The sequence below is a fragment of the Trichoderma atroviride genome, chromosome 3, assembly GCF_020647795.1.
Source record: "Trichoderma atroviride chromosome 3, complete sequence".
NCBI lineage: Eukaryota > Fungi > Ascomycota > Sordariomycetes > Hypocreales > Hypocreaceae > Trichoderma > Trichoderma atroviride.
The window spans coordinates 3,657,715-3,675,456 of NC_089402.1; the positions used below are offsets into that span (position 1 = coordinate 3,657,715).

General features: G+C 48.8%; 7 protein-coding genes across 7 annotated transcripts; 4 read left to right on the forward strand and 3 right to left on the reverse strand.

The window, feature by feature from the left end:
* Nucleotides 1–1,699: 1,699 nt before the first annotated feature.
* On the forward strand, nucleotides 1,700–3,084 carry TrAtP1_006475 (uncharacterized protein). The gene is made up of 3 exons (XM_014083066.2): nucleotides 1,700–1,963; nucleotides 2,098–2,230; nucleotides 2,380–3,084. Exons 1-3 carry the CDS (start codon nucleotides 1,780–1,782, stop codon nucleotides 2,957–2,959), a joined length of 897 nt encoding a protein of 298 aa, XP_013938541.1. The 5' UTR covers nucleotides 1,700–1,779; the 3' UTR covers nucleotides 2,960–3,084.
* On the reverse strand, nucleotides 3,085–4,698 carry TrAtP1_006476 (uncharacterized protein). The gene is made up of 4 exons (XM_014083067.2): nucleotides 4,229–4,698; nucleotides 4,084–4,169; nucleotides 3,865–4,017; nucleotides 3,085–3,785 (listed from the first exon to the last, which is right to left on the reverse strand). Exons 1-4 carry the CDS (start codon nucleotides 4,247–4,249, stop codon nucleotides 3,404–3,406), a joined length of 642 nt encoding a protein of 213 aa, XP_013938542.1. The 5' UTR covers nucleotides 4,250–4,698; the 3' UTR covers nucleotides 3,085–3,403.
* A 290-nt stretch (nucleotides 4,699–4,988) lies between these two features.
* Nucleotides 4,989–9,174, reverse strand: TrAtP1_006477 (uncharacterized protein). The gene is made up of 2 exons (XM_066113142.1): nucleotides 7,985–9,174; nucleotides 4,989–7,917 (listed from the first exon to the last, which is right to left on the reverse strand). The coding sequence occupies exons 1-2, from the start codon at nucleotides 8,279–8,281 to the stop codon at nucleotides 5,170–5,172; spliced, it is 3,045 nt and encodes a 1,014-aa protein (XP_065969228.1). The 5' UTR covers nucleotides 8,282–9,174; the 3' UTR covers nucleotides 4,989–5,169.
* A 742-nt stretch (nucleotides 9,175–9,916) lies between these two features.
* TrAtP1_006478 (uncharacterized protein) lies at nucleotides 9,917–10,658 on the forward strand (the record flags this gene model as incomplete). Its single annotated transcript, XM_066113143.1, has 3 exons — nucleotides 9,917–10,073; nucleotides 10,167–10,288; nucleotides 10,519–10,658. Exons 1-3 carry the CDS (start codon nucleotides 10,069–10,071, stop codon nucleotides 10,656–10,658), a joined length of 267 nt encoding a protein of 88 aa, XP_065969229.1. The 5' UTR covers nucleotides 9,917–10,068.
* Nucleotides 10,659–11,176: 518 nt separating this feature from the next.
* On the forward strand, nucleotides 11,177–12,588 carry TrAtP1_006479 (uncharacterized protein; the record flags this gene model as incomplete). Its single annotated transcript, XM_014083069.2, has 5 exons — nucleotides 11,177–11,233; nucleotides 11,306–11,366; nucleotides 11,507–11,640; nucleotides 11,715–11,898; nucleotides 11,954–12,588. The coding sequence occupies 5 exons, from the start codon at nucleotides 11,177–11,179 to the stop codon at nucleotides 12,586–12,588; spliced, it is 1,071 nt and encodes a 356-aa protein (XP_013938544.1).
* A 454-nt stretch (nucleotides 12,589–13,042) lies between these two features.
* On the reverse strand, nucleotides 13,043–13,432 carry TrAtP1_006480 (uncharacterized protein; the record flags this gene model as incomplete). Its single annotated transcript, XM_014083070.1, has 2 exons — nucleotides 13,043–13,240; nucleotides 13,322–13,432. 2 exons carry the CDS (start codon nucleotides 13,430–13,432, stop codon nucleotides 13,043–13,045), a joined length of 309 nt encoding a protein of 102 aa, XP_013938545.1.
* Nucleotides 13,433–13,657: 225 nt separating this feature from the next.
* TrAtP1_006481 (uncharacterized protein) lies at nucleotides 13,658–17,636 on the forward strand. Its single transcript, XM_066113144.1, has one exon. The coding sequence runs from the start codon at nucleotides 13,820–13,822 to the stop codon at nucleotides 17,387–17,389; it is 3,570 nt and encodes a 1,189-aa protein (XP_065969230.1). The 5' UTR covers nucleotides 13,658–13,819; the 3' UTR covers nucleotides 17,390–17,636.
* Nucleotides 17,637–17,742: the final 106 nt, after the last annotated feature.

Sequence of the window (17,742 nt, forward strand, 5' to 3'; positions counted from 1 at the left end):
TTTCGTTATCCTTTGAATACGCGCTTACGCTTGATGCAGCTTCCAACCAATCTTCAAAAGCGGTTTGTATTGGCTCAGATGACTTGTAGTTGACGTTTTGGTCGTAGGACTCTTCCTTCACCTTATCGTCGGCAATAGCGGCGGTCTCAGTTAGAATTGCACTGTTAGGATTGGTATAATCCGTTAATATCTGGCCAAGCTGGAGACTGCTTTTTGGTGTGTAGCTTTGATTTGTAGTCAAAATCCATTGCGGCTCGGTGTTTGTTTGAGGCATCGTGCAAGTAAACAGCTAGTAGCTGCTTCACGTGTAAAGTGATAACTTTGTTGATTAACTCTAGTTGCGTAGACACAGATTTAAATAGCCATGAAAGGTGGATGCCGAGTCGGAATTCAGGTAGACCTTCGTCACATATATAGTGTCAGAAAGGCAGTTGGAATCAAAACCGCTAGGCTGACAGATGGCACTTTAGTTGTCAAGGATAGGTTCACAAAGGAGAGTAATAAAGTCAAGCGGGTTAGTTACGACCTTGCTGATAGATTGCAGTTATGTATCATGAAAGGACTATATCTATCTCTGCCCCTCTTCAAAAAGAAGGAGCCTTGTCCCTCTTTATATACCTGTTCCTTTGTGGCAACTAGGTTCTAACTAGTTGCGTCACAACTTCTTTGTCTCTTATAACCTGATATTAGCGTTTAGGTTGCGTTTATCATCCAGGTCGCGCCACCTTTCAGGCTGCAGTCCTGACCCGTGCATGAACGGGAAGTGTTCAATATACTCAAATATGTACAAAGAGAAATAATCAAATCAAACCCACATCTATCCACTTTCGCAACACAAGATTCTGTCACCAAATCAATGATCAGATGAGTGAGTCAGCAAATGAACAATTATTTCGTGCAGCAGATGTACAGGAGGTAGTTGATACCGACATATCAGCCGAATCCATTTCCACAACTGCCAGCTCTGTGGCCAGTGAATTAATTGCAACAAGTAAAAACTATGTATTTGACAATAAAGTAGGAAAGTTGGCTGAATGCTCAAGTGAAAATGCGGAGTTGCAGAGTTGCAGAGTTGCAGAGTTAACATTTTGCTTTCGATAATGATGCAATGATAAATAATTGGAACCGGATTCCCAGTGCCCTTGGTGAGCACCTCAACGCTGTATTTCTCACGAAGCTGCACCATAGCAACAGAGATTATGGCCGGTACTGCAGGTCTACCGATTGTCGAGTACTCTAGGTTTGAAGCTGCGTCCTCTCCGCCGATGGTATGCGAAGAACTCCAAAGTAATGCCAAATCGTAACCCTTCCAGTGCATAGCCTTGATCAATTCGAACCGCACAAAGGGCTTTATGGAATGCTTTGGATGAAATGAATCTAACACTTAAAGGCGAAACCAATATATCGAGTAGGAAACCATAGTTTCGCTTAAAAATGCAATCTATTCAAATGTTTGCGCACGCTGCAAATAAAAACCGGACCTTTTTTTTTTTTTTTTTTGGTTTTAAACAACAAATCTAACAAAATATAACTTTCTATTCAGAAAATAGGTATTTGCCGGAATATGGCTGCTTAAAATACTTGTTTTCGCGGGGGATACTGTAGGGTGGTCACAGCCTTTTGTCCCAAGACTACTAGTAGTAGCACCAAACACTGACCCTTGCTTGGTTCTTGGTTCTTGGATAAGCGCGTGCCAAAGCTCCAGATTCCATCCAACAACAGTAAAACCCGCCAACAAAGCGATCTCCCGCCACGCAAATATATCCAAGAATACTGCTCATGCTCGTAAGAGTCACCAGTGGAATCTTCATCAGAAACATCAACACTGCTTATTCCACGTCAACCAGAGGAGCAATGGCCTCTTCAGCCGTACTGCCCCACAATGAAATCACAAAAGAGCAGTTCGCGTCTCATCTAAGCCAATACCCAGCCCTTCTTGAAGCTATATCAGAGTCCAAAGGCGGTACGTCCAATACCTTTTCCCCACATTGAACAGAATTTTCATATCGTTTGTTGTTGAAATAAGAAAAAAATTAAGAAACAAAAGAAAAAGTTCTTTCAGCTAACATCAGAGGAACACGCGACACGTGAGTATAGCCAAGGACGGTCAAAAGACGCTCTCTGAGCTGGATCACTTTCGCTATGTGGATGCCGTAGAGACCTTTGACCTGAAGAATCCAAAACGAGAAATGGAGCTTGAAGATATCAAGACGTTGGTAGAATGGAAGCTGTAAGTTGCCATACTAATCCTCACTTACTGCCACTGCCGTTCATCTTCACTCATAAATGATCACGCCTCACCCCATCACCATCTCACGTCACTTACTACCTCCTCCATATAAACGACAAAAACTAAACTCATCCTGCCATACACACCAGACGACACGGCAAATTCCGCCCCAAGCTCCTCTCCCTCGTCTCCTCCAACCCCCCCGCCACAGTCTCCCAAACCCTCGACTTCGCGCGCAACTTCTACACCAACTCAAACGACGCCAGAGGCACCGTCCGGACCCTCGCCAAGCTCAAGGGCATCGGCCCCGCCACGGCCTCCCTCCTGCTCTCCGTGCACGATGCCCAAAACGCCATCTTCTTCTCCGACGAGGCCTTTTACTGGCTGTGCTGTGGCGGCAAAAAGGCAAGCATCAAGTATAACATCGACGAGTATGCGGCCCTGAATGATGAGGCGCAGGCTTTGGTCAAGAGGCTTGATGTGTCTGCCACGGACATTGAAAAAGTGGCGTATGTTTTGATGAAAGGGCAGGGCTTGGCCAAAGATGCAAAGCCAGATACTAATAAGGCCAATGCGCCTGCCAAAGCATCAAATCCGGCCGCTTCAGAGCCTAAAAAGCGAAAAACAACTTCAAATAATGAAAGTGTGAAAACGGAGACAAAGGCAGAGGAAAAGGCGCTGACCGAGGAAAATCCATCTGTGAGACGGTCGAAGAGGCTCAGAAAATGATACCGGTGAATGTGGTCAGGTCGTGTTTCCAATTGCATGGTAATCAGTCATTTATTGAATATTCAAAATAGGAGAGTAATAATCATATAAAGCATGGATGAAGCACCAAAGACGGCATGTACTCAATAAAATCGATTGAAATGAGTCAGAATAAAAGCTATGAATTTGGCTCGACTTATTTACAGAGTCAGTCATGCGACTAAAACTTGATAACGATGCGCGTCCCACAGGCCTTCCTACACCACTCGTCCAGGCTGATTTGTCATTCTTTAGCTATCCATCGCAGTGATACGTCTAGTATTCTAGACAAGGAAGAGCCGATAGATCGGCCGGGTGGGATTGAATGTCCCTCAAGGGCCCTTAAGACCATGAGTCTCTTCTTTTTCACTGCATTACCCGGCGCTGTCATAACCTACAAACTCTGTAGGAGCAATGTTTTGTTGCTTATCTCGACTTTTGGTTCTCGCCATCAATCTGAGTGGCGGCGTACTTATCACTGAGATCACTGTAAGCCTTGTTCAGCTGCTCAGCCTGCTTTTTCAAGTTCTGGAGGTCCTGGTCCTTCTTCTCGAGCTTCTCCCTGAGAGCAGCTAGCTCGCCAGGCTTTCCGGCAACGGCCAACTTCTCGCTCTCCTTGGTGTTCTTGTTGGTTCCCTCGTACATCTTCACCTTGTCCTCCAGGCGCATCACCTCAAGGATCATGACGTAGGTGCGGTTAAGAATCAATGACAGGAATAGCGTAAAGCCGCAGAGGTACATGTTGCGCTGGGAGTAAAACTTGCGGGCCTGGACTTCGAGACGTTCGGATCCCATGATGGCGGCGGCACTATTATGACAGTCGTTAGCAAATTGACTCTAGAGGTTTTCTATTTTACCGTCAAGGCATAACCGATCGAAGTACGTACTTTCCCTTGGCACTCTGTTCATGCGCAGCCATAAGCTCGACCTGGACCTTGTAAACTCGGTTGACGCTGTCGACGAACAATATCAGGATGAAGACAAAGGTGATTTTCATCCAATACTGCATTTTGGCCACGAGCGGGCTCTCGGAGATGAAGCTGTCAAACCATTAGGTTAGCAAACAGACCAAATCATCCAACAGATGTTCTGTAAAGCAAACTCACGTAAAGATCTTGCGCTTGATCTTGAATGGCAGCGGCACAAGAAGCAGCATAAACAAGCCCATCTCGCCCATGAGGAGCGCAAACACCTTGTAGCTAGTTAGCCCAATTAGTCCATTCAACTCGACAGCTTCCAAAGCAAACGTACAAGACTGTAGTAGAGCGTCATGGTGATGTCGGGGCAATGGCCTCCAGCTGTGAGCTACAATTTCGCTGTTTTGTTTTCGGCGGGGGTAGCGGAAGAGGCTCGATTAAGAGCTCGGCAGGTGCAGCCTTGTTTCGACAAATCGCAGTTGATCGTGAATCTGCTTTGATGGAGAAGAATGCGATGAATCTGCCAGACTATGAAGCCTTGTTTGCAGATTGATGGGAGTGGGAAGATGGAGGAGGAATGAAGAAAGAGAGAGAAGTTGGCGTTCTAGGCAAAGTGTTCAGTTATTCGTTTTGAGCTGTGGGTTCAGGTACCTCCCAGCCGCACAGCTCTTTCGTCAATCGCCCACGTCATCGTTGCCCGTTTTGTGGCTACCCTGTCCCCGCCCCCGCTACAGAGATGTGGCTTGTTCAACCCAGCTTTCAGCGGATTGGCACCGTGGCAACTGCTAGGAAAGTGCCTGTATTTTAGCTAGATGGCTATATATTTTGGCAGTCTCTAAATCTTACTTTTATATCTGCCTGCTCACCTACTTCTTCAAGTGTATAATTGAGCAAAAGCTGTGATCCCGACACCACTCATTTGTTGTTGTATACAGCTAGTGGGCGGCAGGGCTCTGACCAAGGCAGAACAAGCTCTGCGACTGCGCCACATTCCTTTCCTGGACATACGTTTTTTCATACGTATCGCTATCACATGCATGCCTTATTCGGTTTCATGGCGGCTTCATGTAATTTCGTTTACTTATGAGGACAGATTCCATATTTGCTTCTTATTTCGTATTATAAACATTATTTCCTAAATCATACAAAGCAATGCCATCTCCTTTACAGTTACACTTTTTAATTCAATTCGTGATTCCGGCCAGGTCTCCGTGATTGGTCTATAGGCAAGCTGACTCCATAGTGAGTTGTACAGCTCGTACCTCTCTAACATCATTAAAATGATTCTTCGTCTCTGAATTTAGCAGGCAGACGTCTGTTCCGTGACGTCCTGCTCCTCAATACTACATCTTGATCTTCGCTATCCTCAATTTCAATAGCGTCTTCAGGTTCATGCCCTCGGCTTGCCCTGGTGTACTTGGGTGTTGTTGTAGGAGTAGACATGGGCGTAGGTGTGATAGTAGAAGCATTGATAAATGATTCTGGTTCAGAACGAGACTCCTGAGACGCGGCTTGGCTAAGTTGGGGAGGCTGAGGAGACTCAGCAGACGCTCTATTTGGCTTTGGGACGGTCCGAGGATGCTTCCTAGGCCGCCCGCTGCCAGGCCGAGCTCCTCCTCGTTTGCTACGCGGCTTTGGTTCGTCTGCTACCGGCGGCTTTGTAGGCGTAACCTGCTCTGGGACTCTCTGAGATCTTGTTGTCTTCCGAAGCCGCTTCGAGTCAAGAAGTGGCACTCCTTCAGAGTCAAGACCAGATTCAGTTCGTGATGCCAACTCCGTACCCGTTGGCTGATATTCCTCCTCCTCAGAGTCAGTTAAATGGTGGCGCTTTCGCTTGCGGGAATGGGCTTCCTCAATCATTCGCCTGACAGCCGCAGAATCATCGTCCGAGATTGCCGGAACCTCCCTTGCCTTTGCTGCTGGTCTTTTCGTTGCTGGTCTTCCCACCGGCCTTGCTGTAGTTTGCTTCTTCTTTTTCGACTTTGGCGGCCTTCCCGCCGTTTTGTGCTCTATTTTAGGCACTTTCCGCGCGACTCGATCACTTGTTTCGGCACGCTTCGGTCGACCAGCCTTTCTGGGCACCTTTGGTTTTTCTCCAGATTTGTGATCAAGAAGTTTCTTGGTAAGGTTCGGAAAATTTTCTCCATAATTGAAAAAGAGCTCCTCCCCGGCCTTGATATCTCTCAAAGCCGTAAATTTGATTCGATATTCGCCGTTGACGTAGAGAATTCGCGGAGTAATGTTGCACCCTTGTCTGTCATGTTCGGAAGCATGGTTGATATATCGGCTCAGATTGCCATAAATAGCAGCATCGACCCAGATACCCTCGTTTTCGAGTAGGGTAAAAACGTATGATATGTTGGAATCTTCATCAAATACGTCGCCTCGTCTTGCCTCTCGGCGGACACCCTCATCGTGGGTGATGAGCTCCCCCACGTACTCAACAATAAATTCGTCCTGGACAATATCTTCGGCAGTAAAGAGTCCATAGCCAACCCCTTCGAGCTGACTTTGTCCGAGAAGAACAGTCTTGTGCCGACCACGTTGTAAATCACAATTTTGACACCCTGTAGAGTGCAGGTAATAATCGTCCGCGTTTGCAGGATCAGCACGCTCAAAAGCGCCGCATGAACCACACAATTGCGGATCACATTCGCGGTTGAGTTGAACGCATATGCAGGGCTTCGTGAGACATGATTTGCCTTGAGAATGACAGGCACAGCCCGTGAATTTATAAGAACAGTTTGCCTCTGTACAGCCGCAGAATCTCTCGCACAAAACCCCCGCATCTACACAAGGACATACTTTTGGAGCACATGGACCATCGTGGGAGCAGGGTTCCAGCAACTCTCGCCGCTGATGCTCGTGAGTGATGGTATGCTCTTGCCAATCTCCCACGAGCATCTTCCGCTTACGATCATACCATGATATGTTTCGCGGTCGAGGAGGTTCCATGGGTTCCAGTTCTGGTACATTGATGTTTGATGACTGAAATTCTGCGTACACTTCATCGCAGTTCCGATCGAGAAATTCGGTGGCCAGGCAGATGGGGTCTATTTTGGTTTTGCTGAAATCCGTCGTGACGTATAAAGAGCGCAAAAGAATGCGTTCATCTTCAGACCATGGTTTCATCAATGCAGTCGGGTCGGGAGGGAGTTTCAGGCGATAGCATCTCCGTTCGCAAGGATCATTTGCAATACTATTTGCTCCAGCTGCCGCTATTCGTTTCCTCTGCAAAATGTCCGACAAAGGTGCGTTGGATGACAAGGAAAACGTGCGCTTCCAGTTCTTGATGTCATACTCGCCATGGTCGCAAGAATGGCTAAAGCAAATGAGACATCCTAGAATACAGTACGTAGCCAGATTAGATTCGGCGATTTCGTCTTCGTTATCTTGCTGAGTAGCGGTGACCTCTTTGGCTGCAGTTTTAGTGTCCGTGGCGCCGTCAATAGATCCATCAATAAACAAAACTTTTCGTAGTTCGACCTGCTTATAGTCCACCAGATTTTCCTTAAAAACCAGTTGGAATGCATCCTGAAACATATCTGCGACCAAGTGCGCTTCTGGTGATAAGGCATTGTCATCGCTACTGGATTTGAAAAGATCCGCTTTTTGTCGAGGTGTCATTGAGTCGTCAGATTGGTTTTTCATATATTTGACGAGAGTGGACTTGTTGCAGAATGATATATTGAGCTCTTTGAGCCACATATCCAAGTATAGAGAAAGAGCTGCAGCGCGCTCGGCTTGGATGATTGCCACATGTTTCTCGTCGCGGTTCATGGGCTTGAACCCCGATTTGAGGTCAATATCCTCCAGCTCTTTAAGCCAAAGGTTGTACTTGGCCTCTTCAGACCCCTCAAGATCTCGTAAATGGGGAACAAACGTCAACATGGTGTTGGGCATCAAGACATTCTTCTTGATTTCCACATGGTGGAACCGATAGGATGGAACAGCCTCCTTGTTAGTTTTAATGCAAACCACATTGTAACGGAAATCCCGATAGTCCTTCTTATTTTTGTTGTGCTGTTGGGCGTAAAGAGTTAATAAACGCAATTTCGAAGACTGGGTAGAACAATGCCGAGTAGCTAACCTTGAATCTGATTTTGACCTGTTTGCCCTTTATTTCCGGATTTGGGTGAGGATGAAGGTTCCGAAAGAGGTCCAACCCATGATGCGTGCGCCATTCTCTACACTTTGCCGACTCAATGGCGTGCGCGACAAGCTGAGAATGGTCACTCCGAACCTCTTGATTGAACGTTCTGAGCCGATTGGCGATTTTCTGGACAGTCCACTCTGTTATAGGCACAGTTCGAGCCGTGGGAGTTTGTACTGCTTCTGGCTGCTGCTGACGCTCTCGCGACGGGGTCGTTGCCGAAGGGGGCGTCATGTTGCCCGCCGGTCTGGTGTTTGATGCGTCACCAGATTGTTTTGGCGCCTCTGGCGCATGTTCAGCAACGCGGTCTGCCAAGGGCAAAGACGCGCGATCAGGGAGCGTTTGAGGAGCCCAGTCGCCGGCAGTCTCACTATTGACCTCACTTGTGCAGGGATCCAGAGGCGCAGGGGGGAGCAGAATGAGAATTTCTCTTCAAAGGAGGAGGACTGATGGGGCCGAAAGATGAAGCGACGCCAAATGGCGGCGGCAGCTTGCGGCTAGTCAAGTCTGGACGGGACAAGTGGCTTGGTTCGCCATCTCCCGATTTCGTGAGTGCTGAGTCGCGGTTTATGGCTCCGTGGGGCATCATCCTTGTCTCCTCGATATTAAAACACCCTCTGCGCTGTAAACAGCTTTGATACCGACTTGTACCACTGGAGATGTGAGTTTCCTTCTCTGCAGCGGCGCAAGGCAACCAGGGAATGTGAGAGATGGCGGTAGACCCGATTATGAGTGAACGGCCAAGATACGCAGGAGAGTCCGCATGAAAATGGGAACAAGAACGCTAGAAATGAAATCGCAATTCAACAGTGTAAATCAAAGCACAAACTCAAACGGCATTGACCACGAGAGCTTCATTCATCAAGTCGGACAAGTGCTCGGCGTTAAATCATGCGAGGCTGACAATGGGCTTTGATGGAGATTTTGGCGAAATGCGTTGGCTGCCGTAGTACATGTCTGGATTCCTGCGTCGTGCAAGCCACAAAAACCCGGGCCAGGCGGCAGCTATCTGCGATGACCGCTACAGAGGAGAGGGAACTTCAGCAGAGCATCCCCACGCAGCGCATGGCAGTTGTTTGTCGTCCCGCCAATAACTGTGAATCCCAGCGCACGAGATTATGAGAACCGCGAATCGAAATGCTTTGAAACCGCGTTCTGCCTTGGACACGCGAGCCCTGGTTGGCTGCAGTGCTGATTAGTCAGAGGTTATGCTCTGAGTCCACAAAGAAAAGCTGCAGAGCTAGCCCCAATTTGGAGAGCGCGTTGGCCGCCAGTTCTTTCATGCGAGAAGCCGCTGAAGGAAAGCTTCAAGCTGTGCCATTCATTTAATTCTTTGTAAAGAAAAGAAAGAAGCTTCTATTAGAGTTAAATTGACTCTATGAGGTTTTACATCTTTGTTGTTTCTTACAACCACTCATTATGATTTGGTGCTCACAAAGCCTCCGGTTGAAGATTCTTCTCTAGAGGCCACTTATTGGGCTTAATACATAGGTACCCACGTAGATTGCTCTGTGAGGTCTAGAGATTAAAGGCGAAAAGCTATCCACTCAGTAGACTTTCATTGTCAGCTGTCAAAATTAATATCTGTTTTGTAAGTTTGGCTTGTAGCATCTTGATTAAAGCTCCACGATCGTCAGCCAACAGGGGTCCAAATGTATAAACTTCCATCTGGGCCTTTCTCAGCATCGCGGATGTGGAGCACCACAATTTGTACCTGCATGAGCGTCTCAATGCAGCTCGTCTCGAAATGGGTTTGACAGCCAGCACAGACATTCCGAATGAGAAAACGGGCTAGGTGAGGCTCCGAGTGTCAGGGATCAACTGCCACATTTGTAGATTCTGCATCTGATCTGCCTACGCCATGCCAACAACAGATTGCAAAGCCTGTACTTGGTGCTACGGCCGAAACATAGCACACAACAAAGTAGAGCTGGCCTGCACACGCACCCCCATCTTAATGAACACCCCACTGCCGGAGCTTCTACTGCAGTCGAACCTTACTTGGCAATGAGCCAATCGACATGAAGTGAGTTGATGCTGTGTGCTCATCCCGCACATCTTGTGAGTTTTGGCTTAGAGGAGCTTTGTTTTTGAGATGACCATTGACTAGCCGCTTCAGCGTCCACCAAAATATGCAGTGCAAGACTGCTAATCAATCAGGGATAAGCAGAATCACGATCCAGGCAAGGTGCTCGTTCAACAACAAGCGCTGTGCTGCCGAGGTCAGCAGCTGCCTGGATGGTATGACGGCATCAATCAATCACTGATGGGCATGAATCGCTCCTCTTGCATCTCCCTGCAGTGTCTCAGTTGGTATCACTCATCATGCATTTTTGAAATTGAGACACGGTTCCTCCTTGGCAGCAACAGCAACAGCAACAGGAAAAAAGATAAAAAACAAGAAAACTGGCAAAAACCAAATTGCTTTTCCGTGTCAACTCCGTCATTTGCTACTCCTAGGTTGCCGCTAGCATCGCTCATCGCCCAGCTTCTCCAACATGTCAAGCCGAATGCGGCATGGCCCACCACCACGAGCAAACCAACATACGGCGCAGTGTCTCAGCCCGCGGGGCTCGGCGTCAAGGACGTTCCAATCCTCCTCGAGGCTTGAGACACGCATTGCAGATTACAAGTGAGCCTTACTAAGTCGCGATAGTCCCGTAGGTCCCGGACCCTAATCTGACGTAGGCGCTGTTGCACCCCAAGATGGCCACTGAACAGAGCCCAGCGCTAGTACTGAAGGGCTGCTAGGCCTGCCGTTAAGCTTCGAGCTCCCCTCTATCAAGGCTCAAACAGGCTGGCGAGCTCAGGCTACTGGGGCGTCACTGACATGACGTAGCTCCAGCGCAACAGCTGTGCAAGCCGATGACGATCCGCCAGCTCCGCGTAAATCCTGCCCAGCCATTGTCCGGACAGTCTTATAATCACCTAGACTCTCCCCATCCATCCCCTCCCGCGTCAGATCATCTTTTTTCTTCCCCTCGTCCCATTGCTGCAGACTCCGCTGCTGTCCCTTTCCTGTGTGCTCAATCCCTATCGCACCACTATCGCTCTTTTCTCCAGCTATAGAGGCTTCATTAATCGCAATCGCAACTGCAACCTCTGTTAGCGCTCAGCCACACCGCCATAATGCACCGAACATACTCTATGCGCCAGTCCCGCGCGCCCACGGCCTCGCAGCTTCAGGTATGGAGGTTCCGGAGCTGCTTTCATCGTGTACCATCGCCTCGTATAGACGCTGACGCAGTCAATGGATAGAGTCCGCCGCCACCCCCATCGTCCACCAAGTCTGGCCGTTTCTTTGGCAAGGGAAGCCTAGGTGAGTGTTGCGACGGCCTTTTACGCACTAATTTCCCGCGATAGGATTGGCTGAGATGGCTCTCACGTCGATCCTGGCTCCTATTGTCATATCTGCCTCAAGGGCAAAACGTTGCTGGTGTCGACTAACAGATGAAGCAGGCCATGCTCTCCGCGGCCGAGCCGGTGGCGCCTTTGGGCCAGATCTGGCCAAGAAGTTATCCCAGCTCGTGAAGATGGAGAAGAACGTCATGCGAAGCCTGGAGCTCGTCGCCAGGGAGCGCATGGAAGTAGCCGTATGTGGTGCCCTTTCCCCTCTTGCTGTCTTGATCATTCTCGTTAAAAAATCCGCTGGCTAACGTCTTTCTAGCAACAATTGTCCCTTTGGGGTGAGGCTACCGACGAGGATGTCTCTGACGTCACTGACAAGATGGGCGTTCTGCTCTACGAAATCGGCGAACTGGAAGATCAATACGTCGACCGATACGACCAATATCGCATTACCATGAAGAGCATTCGTAACATTGAAGCATCTGTCCAGCCTAGCCGAGACCGTGAGACACACTGTACATTTGATATATACCCAACGTTCCTGCTAACCGCAGCCAGGCAAACAAAAAATCACCGACCAGATCGCCCAGCTAAAGTACAAGGAACCAAACTCTCCCAAGATTGTGGTACTAGAACAGGAGCTAGTCCGCGCCGAGGCCGAATCGCTCGTGGCAGAGGCCCAGCTCTCCAATATCACTCGCGAAAAGGTCAAGGCTGCTTATTCTTACCAGTTCGATGCCCTCCGTGAACACTGCGAGAAGGTTGCCATTATCGCCGGCTACGGCAAACATCTCCTCGAGCTGATTGACGACACTCCCGTGACCCCTGGCGAAACCCGAGCCGCGTATGACGGCTATGAAGCTAGCAAGGCCATCATCCAGGACTGCGAAGATTCCCTCACCAACTGGGTCACCGCCAACGCCGCCGTGAGCTCTAAGCTCTCTACCCGATCGCGAACTCTATCCCAGCGACGCCGTAATACTATCCAAGCCAGGGAAGAGGGCCACGACTTATCTCACCAGGATGTACCGCTGCACGACAACCAATCATGGGAAGCGCGAGGTGAAGAAGCTGAGAGTGAAGCAGAAGAGGAGGAGGAGGAGTTGGAGGAGCCTCACCACTCTGTTTTAGGCAGCGACGTTGGTATGAATGGTGAGACACGAGGCCGATCCCAAGAAGTTCTCGCGGCTTAAGACGCCCGGCAACATATTATACGACAAAGAGAAGAAAAACTAAAGAAAAACAAAAGTTAGGGGCAGGTGAATAAGATCCTCGGGCTTGGAGAGCAGGGGCTAATACCAATAATGTCGTCGATTTGAATACCGCTCACCTGGCGGAGGAGTTTTGGACAAGGCTGGGTTGACTGCTTGGCTGGGTAAATTTGCTTTGATTCTCCATAGGATAGCTCTTTGGCGTGTGGCTATTCACTAATACCTTGCTGTGAGTTACAAAATGTTTATCTGGATGAGAATAACTCCTTAAATATACACGTCTCTGTACCCAGCTCTGGGTGATCCTTGCATCCTCCTCTAAAGTAGATGTCAACCGTTCAAACGCCGTCCCATAATTGCAGTGAAAATTAAAAGCGCCGTCCCATAGCCTCTGTAAAACGTATTGATACAACATTCCGTTTGTAAATAATGCCAATTAGGATTTCATTTGGCTCAAAAATTGCTCCACTTCCATCTTCACAATGTACTGCCCGGGAACGACGATCAGGCCGAGGTATCGAGACGTCATGTCCAAGGACACCGAGTCGCCAGAAGTGTTTGCCGCAGCGGCGCTGGCTTCTTCTTTCGAAGGTTGTCGGTATTCGTGTGTATTACCCAAAACGAGGTTCATATCCTATACCACCGAAGGCCAGATTAGTATTCTAGAAACTGATAAAACTGCGATACTGACGGTCATGGCTGTGGGGATACAAACCGGGTCTGTGCATTTGAAGGTGCCCCGGAACATGCGGCCGTCGGTGGTGTGAATGCGCAGGTTCTGATTTAGGAGGGATGAAATATAATCGTGAGCCTCATCTTTGTCCATTGCGAGGACTGGCCTTGGCCTGGAGTAGCTCAATGATGGAGGTGCAAGAGGAATCGAAGCGTGGAGGAAAAGGTGCAGCGGATCGCCATCCAGTTCCCTGTCAACGGATCTCTGGAGCGATAAGCTAAGTCGGCCAATGGATAAGATTTCAGAACCTCTGTGCGCCCCACTCGCCTCTCTAATAGCGTCACTGTGGGAATCGATCAACGCATCGTGAATCTTGAACCTCTTCGCCGCATTCTGGTGAAACGGATATTTTTCTATCTTTTCGCATCTGCGGATTGCTGCTGAAGCGAGTTGAGCTCGCATTCCATCATCGCAATGCTCTCTTCTCTTCAATAGCCAACACAGTCAGTCGCGGGCCGTCACTAAGCCCGTGCCATCACAATGGGCGTTAACGGTCTCTGGACCGTGATCCAGCCGTGTGCACGGCCTACCAATCTCGCAACGCTCAATCGGAAGCGTCTTGCCGTTGATGCTTCGATATGGATCTATCAGTTTCTCAAAGCTGTTCGCGATAAAGAAGGCAATGCGCTTCGCAACTCTCATATCGTGGGATTCTTCCGGCGCATCTGCAAGCTCCTCTGGTTTGGCATTCTGCCGGTCTTTGTATTCGATGGCGGCGCCCCAGCACTGAAGAGAGCAACCATCCAGAAGCGCAAGCAGAGACGTGAAGGAAGACGAGAAGATGCCATCAGGACGGCAGGAAAGCTTCTTGCCATCCAGATGCAGCGCCTTGCCGAAGAGGAGGAAGAAAAACGCAGGAAAGAGAGTGAAAGACCACGAGCATCGAGAGCGGTGGAAGAGGAAGAGGAAGTCATTCCCGATGCCAGCAAATTGGTCTATGTGGATGAGATTGGAATGTCTCAGCAGGAGAGAATGCGGAACCGCAAGTTCTATAAGCAGGATGCGTATCACTTGCCCGAGCTTGAAAACGGCATAGCATCAATGGGAAAACCAGACGATCCTCGAATCATGAGCGTGGAAGAGCTGGAAGAGTATGCGCGCCAATTCAATAACGGAGAGGATATCAATCTGTATGACTTTAGCAAGATTGATTTTGACGGCGACTTCTTCAAAAGCCTTCCGCCGCCGGATAGATACAATATTCTCAATGCTGCTAGACTAAGGAGTCGTCTGAGAATGGGCTTGAGCAAGGAACAGCTTGACGACATGTTCCCCGATCGCATGGCGTTCTCGAGATTTCAAATCGAGAGAGTTAAGGAGAGGAATCATCTCACACAGCGGCTCATGTATGAAGTCGGGATGTTAGGAACTGATTTGACACTCAATTTCAATGCTCGAATCGCTGGAGAAAAGGATCGAGAGTATATCCTAGTCAAGAATGAAGGCGTAGAGGGAGGCTGGGCGCTCGGAGTAGTCAGCAAGGAGAAGGATGTTGGAGAAGCTCACAAGCCGATCGATGTGGACGCCATCCAATTTCAATATCAGACAAAAGAAGAGGAGAGCGAAGAGGAAGACGATTTCGAAGATGTGCCAATTGTGGGCATTAACCGATTACCCAAAATATCACAGTCTGCTGCTGCAGGTCTTGAGGCTGCTCAAGATATCAATAGTCGGCGACAGCAATTCTACGCAAGTAACAGACAGGGAGCTGTCAATGAAGCTGCTGGCGAGGGCTCCCTATTTGTTGATGGACAGGTAGAACCAACGGTGAACTTGCTCGACGAACAGCCTACGGAACCGATGCATCCTGAAGAAGAGCATGATCTCAATCTCGCTATTGCTCTATCATTACAAAATCAACACGGGATTGGCCAGGAGACCGACGAGGGATCAGATGTCGAGGATGAATCTCGAGAGAAGCCAGAGTGGACCCAAGTCGCGGTGGAAGCACCTAAACCTATTATTGGCCGCGGCGGGGGCTCAATGATTGCGCATATTGTAAACAATAGAGCCAATGCTGCCGTTCCAAAACGACAAGAAACCCCAATCACAATGGAAAGGGAAAAAGACAGTGATAGCGAGGACGATATGCAAGCGGTTCTGGCCAAATCTCGAAAGATGAAAAAAGCTCAGCCGAAGCCAGTATTCGAAAACAAAAAGAATCCATTTGATGGACCTCTTCCGTTCCCCAAATTAGATTGGGGATCTTCCCTGTTTGCGAAGAAAAAGGTGCCAGAGGAGAAGCCGATCGTGGTGACGGCTGGTGGAGATGCTGGACCAGAGGAAGAGGAAAAGGAAGACGAAACAGGTGGTGGCTTTGAGACCAAAGCACAGAAAGAAGATGGTCCTAAACCGCTCCCTCCTTGGCTAGTGGATAACGACACGGATATCCGAGAGGCCATTCAGCAACAGAAAGATGTCGAAAGAGAGATCAATGCTCAAGATAGAGCAGAAATGGAAGAAGAGGAAAGGCTTCGGAAACGAGAGCTGAGAGATCAACTGATTGAGATTGAATCTTCAGACGAAGAAGATGGTAGTGATGATGTGACAATCGTCGAAATACCTCCTTCACCTGAACCGGTACCAATTCTCAGCCCCGCGAAGATTGGAGAAAGCAAAGAAGAAGATGCAAGCATGGAAGAGTTTGCTGCTGAATCAACCGCTCCTGAGAATAAGGAGGAAGATGGTGATGAATCACCAGAGCCAGAGTTTGAAGACCTTCCTATAATTGAGGCTCCCAGTGCTCCAGTTGTACCTATTATGGAAAAAGAAACACAAAACGGCCATGAGTCGCCGGAGCCTGAATTTGAAGATGTTGAGCCATCAGAAAGAACTTTGATTCAAGAACATCTACCAGATGAGTCCGTTTTGTTTGAGGATATATCTCCGGATCAACCTCCAGTGGAGGCTTTTCCTGCGAACACCACAATTACAGACGAAGAGCTCTTTGGCGGTGAGGAATACGATGAATTCAGCGACCCTGAAGACGAGGAGCTATTGGCACAAATGGCTGGAGAAGCAGAGGAACACGCTCGGTTCGCCAGCGAACTGAACAACAAATCAACTGAACAGAACAGGGAAGATTACGAAAGAGAACTGAGAGCTCTTCGAAGCCAACAGAAGAAAGATCGTCGTGATGCAGACGAAGTGACACAGACGATGATTACAGAGTGTCAAGCTTTGCTTCGCCTCTTTGGTATCCCTTATATCACTGCGCCCATGGAAGCAGAAGCGCAGTGTGCAGAGCTCGTCCGACTGAACATGGTAGACGGCATAGTGACAGATGATTCAGATACCTTCCTTTTTGGAGGAACGCGAGTTTACAAAAACATGTTCAACAGCAACAAATTTGTCGAATGCTATGTCGGCGCAGATCTCGACAAGGAACTGTCTTTATCTCGGGAACAGCTCATCTCTCTCGCTCAGCTTTTGGGGTCGGATTATACAGAAGGACTACCTGGAGTCGGTCCCGTCACGGCCGTGGAAATCCTATCCGAGTTTCCCGGCAAGGATGGGCTTGATCAATTCCGCGAGTGGTGGCGTGACGTTCAATCCTCAGTGCGATCCAAGGAGGCCGATGCTTCTTCTTCTTTCCGACGCAAGTTCCGCAAGTCACAAGCAACAAAGCTCTTCTTGCCAGTTGCCTTCCCCAGTCCAGCCGTCTACGAAGCCTACCTCCATCCTGTGGTCGATAGCAGCACGGAGCCGTTTCAGTGGGGCGTGCCTGATGTAGCGGGACTGAGAGAATACCTCATGGCCACAATTGGTTGGAGCAAAGAGCGCACAGACGAGGTACTTGTGCCGGTCATTCGGGATATGAATAAGCGAGAGATTGAAGGAACGCAGAGCAACATTACGAGATTCTTTGGAGGGAGTGTGGGAGCTGGCGCCAGGGAGACGTTTGCACCCAGACAGAGAGTTCAAGGAAGCAAGCGGATGGCGGCTGCGGTGGATAGACTGAGGGCGAATATTGCTGGTGAGGGGGCGGCTCCGGAGGTTGATGAGAGCTCAGGGGCTAACAAGCGGAGGAAAACAACCAGAAGGAAGTAATCAAGAGAGAGGGTGTTACAGAATTTGCGTAAATGAAACCTGGTTTAAGTGGAAAGGATCTCTTGCAATATCACGGCCAAGTTTTTTGTTTTATAGAGCTTATGGAGTGCATCCCATGTAATGAGCACGTGCTGATTCAACCCCATATAGGTAAGGTAGTCAAAGGACAAGCCATTGTCACTTTATTCATTATGCGCTTGCCATATTAATTGAATGAACTAAATACTGTCTCATAACCAGAATAAGAGGATAACATACGCATCTTTGCCTGAGAATGCTCAATGCGAACGCTGCAAACAACCTCGGCACGTGACTGCTATAAGCATCCGTCCTTCTAGACGCTTCACTACCCC

Excerpts from the sequence above, each read along its gene's own strand:
- TrAtP1_006475 (XM_014083066.2), top strand. The coding sequence starts at position 1,780 with ATGCTCGTAAGAGTCACCAGTGGAATCTTCATCAGAAACATCAACACT. Across the intron at positions 1,964-2,097 it reads TATATCAGAGTCCAAAGGCG|CCAAGGACGGTCAAAAGACG; the intron begins GTACGTCCAATA and ends ACGTGAGTATAG. Across the intron at positions 2,231-2,379 it reads ACGTTGGTAGAATGGAAGCT|ACGACACGGCAAATTCCGCC; the intron begins GTAAGTTGCCAT and ends CATACACACCAG.
- TrAtP1_006477 (XM_066113142.1), bottom strand. The coding sequence starts at position 8,281 with ATGACGCCCCCTTCGGCAACGACCCCGTCGCGAGAGCGTCAGCAGCAG. Across the intron at positions 7,918-7,984 it reads AGGTCAAAATCAGATTCAAG|CACAACAAAAATAAGAAGGA; the intron begins GTTAGCTACTCG and ends TACGCCCAACAG.
- TrAtP1_006476 (XM_014083067.2), bottom strand. The coding sequence starts at position 4,249 with ATGACGCTCTACTACAGTCTT. Across the intron at positions 4,170-4,228 it reads TGACGCTCTACTACAGTCTT|GTGTTTGCGCTCCTCATGGG; the intron begins GTACGTTTGCTT and ends ACTAGCTACAAG. Across the intron at positions 4,018-4,083 it reads ATCAAGCGCAAGATCTTTAC|CTTCATCTCCGAGAGCCCGC; the intron begins GTGAGTTTGCTT and ends ATGGTTTGACAG.
- TrAtP1_006481 (XM_066113144.1), top strand. The coding sequence starts at position 13,820 with ATGGGCGTTAACGGTCTCTGGACCGTGATCCAGCCGTGTGCACGGCCT.